Source organism: Nannospalax galili, unplaced genomic scaffold (assembly GCF_000622305.1).
Source record: "Nannospalax galili isolate Female #2095 unplaced genomic scaffold, S.galili_v1.0 scaffold45, whole genome shotgun sequence".
NCBI classification, from domain to species: domain Eukaryota; kingdom Metazoa; phylum Chordata; class Mammalia; order Rodentia; family Spalacidae; genus Nannospalax; species Nannospalax galili.
The window spans coordinates 5,577,460-5,581,248 of record NW_008355775.1 but is presented as its reverse complement, the minus strand read 5'-3'; the positions used below and the strand labels follow the sequence as shown (position 1 = coordinate 5,581,248).

Here is a 3,789-nt window from a genome sequence, read left to right as displayed (position 1 = left end):
TCACTATGTAGACCAGGCTGGCCTTGAACTCACAGAGATCTGTCTGCCTCTGCCTCCCAAGTGCTGGGACTACAGGCATGCACCACCAAGCCCGGCTAATTCCCTCATTTTTTAAAAAAAAGCCACATACAGTTCATTTTGCTTCAGTCTTCCTTATACCTATCACAGCTTTTTCTTTTTGCCTTCATGCACTCAGCATAAACAACTACCGCGACAATCCTAAGACTTGGGCCGCAACAAGCTGTGATTGTCAGGGCGAGAGGCGCTGTATGGAATTACTCTCTTCTTCTGCTGGAGTCAATTTGAGGGTTGGCAGCTTCCGAGGAGGAAGCTGAGGGCTTTGGCGAAGATTGTCATCCATCTGTAGAAAGTACAAAGACACATCTGACTCAGGCTGTGGCACCACTTTGGTGGACTGTGGCCTCCCTGTCCAGACTACAGGCTAAAAGAGAACAGAACCATATGCTTCTACGACTGCTGGAGAAACCTTTTTTTCTGGCAAATAATCACTCAAGACTTGCAAATGTCATACCTCAAATACCAGCTGACTCAGTATCAGTAAAAAGTGATGTGGTTCATCCTGGACACCATCACAAAATTATAGTAATTCCAAAATGAATATTCTATTGAACTCCATCAAGCATGACTTAAGAGGCCTTCTAAAAATAAGGGTAAATGTAACAGTTCTGTCATGCCAGGCTCTACAGCTTATAAAGTGTGCTCCTGAGGAACAGGCAGACACAGTCCTGCCCTGTTTTACAGATTAGCAAAATAAGGTTCAGAAAGAATTTTCCCAGGTCCCAAAGCTAGAAGCAGAGCTGAAACTTGAACCAGGTCTCCTTACTATAATATGACTGCTTTTCAACTATACCTCTACAGAATGAAAGTGATCAGCATTTCACTCAACTGATAAGCAACGACAACAAACCAGCTCTTTCAGGCTGAGAGTACACAGACCAAAGGAGGCTGGGAAAAGGTAAGGCAGGAGTGACCAGTTCTCTGGCTCTGATCCAGAGGCCTCCTAAACACTGGATCACTTCTAAGCCTCCCTTAGAAAAGAATTTAATGTGAAGCATATGAAGAAAATGTTCAACTCCAGACTCCTCCTCAAAAGAAGCACATTAGTACCTCTGAACACTAGGACAGGGATTACTTAGTACGCACTCAGATCTCCAAAAACTACGTTTAACCAGAATACCCAGAAGGTTCAAGACTCAGGTCCTCGTGTTGAGTTCACTATCAACTTTTCATAAAAGACTTGAAAGCAGCTACCATTAAACAAAAACAAAAAAACAAAATCAACAGTTTTTCATACATGCAGAGTATTTAAACTCCCCTTTATCTTCTCAAGATGCTCTTACAAAGCAAAGAGGAAGCACTTAGCAAAGATACATATACAAGGTTTGCAGGAGAGGACAGAGAATAAAAGATTTTTAATTTTCCAATGGAAAAAAAGTATAATCAGGGAAAACTATATTAAGAGGCCTTTTCTTTCTTGCAAGAACTAAGTTTCTCAAGCATGATTCTTTTTCTTAAAGTTCTAGATTTTTGGTCCAAATTGTAAACAGTGATGGCAAATAATACTTGCTGCCTTATTGTCTAAAACCAGCCAGTGGCCCTCGCGCTTCCTATAGAACAGGTATGAGTTGGGTGGAACAATGTGAATGCTTGGCTGGACTGGTTACAAAACTCTCAACAACTGATGAAGACCCAAGATGGATGTGCACAGTAAAAGGGTCTCCTACTTTTCCTTCTATATATGTGGATATTTCATAGCTCCCTTTCTGAATTTGTCATCAACGCCTCACACAAGGAAAGTGGAAAACACTATTAGATAGCTTTCATTGACTAGATGGGTGATCTCTCCTTTAACCACACTTAATGCTTCATGTGCTTCCTTGTACAATGTTTACTGGACTGAGCAAAGAATAGAGCCACCCAGGCTTTAACTCAGATTATCCAAAACTTGAACAGTCATGAACTCTTCCAATTTTACTACCCAGCTTACTAACTTCTCAGATTAAAATACAACATGAGACAGCAGAAACACAAGGTCATCCCAGAGAATGACAGTGACAAATCTATTCCTCCTCCTGGCAATGGACACATAATCTCATTTCTGAGCAAGACAGATGCCTACTGCAGAGAACAACGAACTGCAACACTCAAGTTCCCACATCCAGGGTTTCCTCTCTACTTTCTTCGAGTTGAATGACCTTGGTCAGAGGACACAGCTGCTCTCACACCTTCGGTGTCCTCATCTGTGAAATGGGATAGTAATAATAGCTACACAGAGAGCTACTGTGAGGCTTAAATGAGATTATCCCTATGAAGCTCTTATACCTCAGTGCCTGTGGGAGAAAGCAAGTTTACCAGGCCTGGGGAGAAACCCCGTACAACCTCTCATTCTTTCCTAATTAGAATCGTTCTCAATTTCCCATTGTTGGCTTTCTCTCCTCCCCATTTCGGCCAAGTCTCTCACAAAATGATTACCTCCAAAGTGGCAGAATAATTAAACTGGTTAAAAAAAAAAAAACTGAAGACTACATTTAGGACAGAGAAAGACGAGGAGGAAGAAAGACCTTACTGCTCGGATGGTTTAGCACAGTGCTGAGACCTTCAGGAGAGAGGAAGACAAGCAACATTTGTTTCTGGGGTTTTTTTAAAGCCAATCTTTTGTGTCACCTAGCTTGATAAAAACAAACTTAAAAAAAGACAACAAAAAAACCCCAAATACCATTATTTAATCTTTCCTCACAGCAGCCAGGCCACTGCCAGCTTCAAAATACTGCATCTTATGAAACTTTGGTCAAAGTGTATTTAAGCAGCCTTCTGAAAAGCAAACTCTTAAGAACTAAGAGGAGAGTTAATACATAACTCAAATTACTACATTCCCACAGGAAGGAAAAAACTAAGCTACTATAAAATAATGATTAAAGTAAACTTGACCTTTTCAATCAAGTTGGATTCCTTATTTACAAGTTGTGTGAGTTTCTGCAGGTTTGCATCTACTGTTTCTTGTCCAGCTGGAGAGGTGCCTAAGAAGCCAGAATAGAAATCAAAGAAAGACAGGAAAAGTTGAAAGCCTTTCAAGCCGTTTAAAATTTTAAAAAAAGTACTCACCCTCCCAATTGACCCACCCTCCAAGAAAAGAAAAAAAAACCATTCTGGATTCAAAGGTAAAGAAAGTTAGGAGGGACAGTGATGCACCAAAACCAAACCCTAAACAAAAGCATTAAAACACATCCACAAAGAAGACACTGTGAGTCATGTGACATGTGACATGCAGCCAGCACCGAGGGTTAGTAAAAACACAGCAGCTCTCATCTCTATCTGAAATTTAGGGTGCACCTTTCCCTAATCCATTTCACATAGGTCTTTGGTCATAACACCACAGACAGCTTGCTGAGACAGTGGCTCCCGAATGGCTACCCACTAGGCATCAAAATATTTTAAAAGATTTTTTAAAGTAGAAACTTCTGGGATCAATCCCTAAGACATTTTAATTTAGGAAATATTTTTTGTTGTTGTATATTCAGGTTTTCTAACCCAGGTTCCAAAGTAGCAGGGTTGAATGTTATTTAGTTTTCTAACTTCCAATTTACTAGTTTCCTTACATATAAAACACATAATCCACCATAAAAAAAAATTAAGCAGTTTATGCCAGATGTGGTGGTTCATGCCTTTAATCCAAGCACTCGGAAGACAGAGGCAGGTGGATCTCTGTGAGACTGAGAACAGCCTGGTGTTCCAGGCCAGCTGAGGCTACCGGGAAATCCTGTCTGGGGC

General features: G+C 40.7%; 1 protein-coding gene across 4 annotated transcripts in view; it reads right to left on the bottom strand.

Annotated features, from left to right (window-relative positions):
• Window positions 1-3,789, bottom strand: part of Mtx3 (metaxin 3) — a 31,247-nt gene that overhangs the window by 22,465 nt on the left and 4,993 nt on the right. The window contains exons 8-9 of one of the 4 annotated variants that reach the window (XM_008853325.2): window positions 2,950-3,038; window positions 10-361 (exon numbers count right to left, since the gene is read on the bottom strand). The exons of 1 other annotated variant lie outside the window; for it this stretch is intronic. In XM_008853325.2, coding sequence (XP_008851547.1) covers window positions 251-361; window positions 2,950-3,038 — 200 coding nt within the window. In that variant the 3' untranslated portion in view covers window positions 10-250. Of the gene's footprint in view, window positions 1-9; window positions 362-2,949; window positions 3,039-3,789 lie in introns of those variants that run through there. 2 more of the 4 variants (XR_003847075.1, XM_029556223.1) reach the window with 2 other exon arrangements.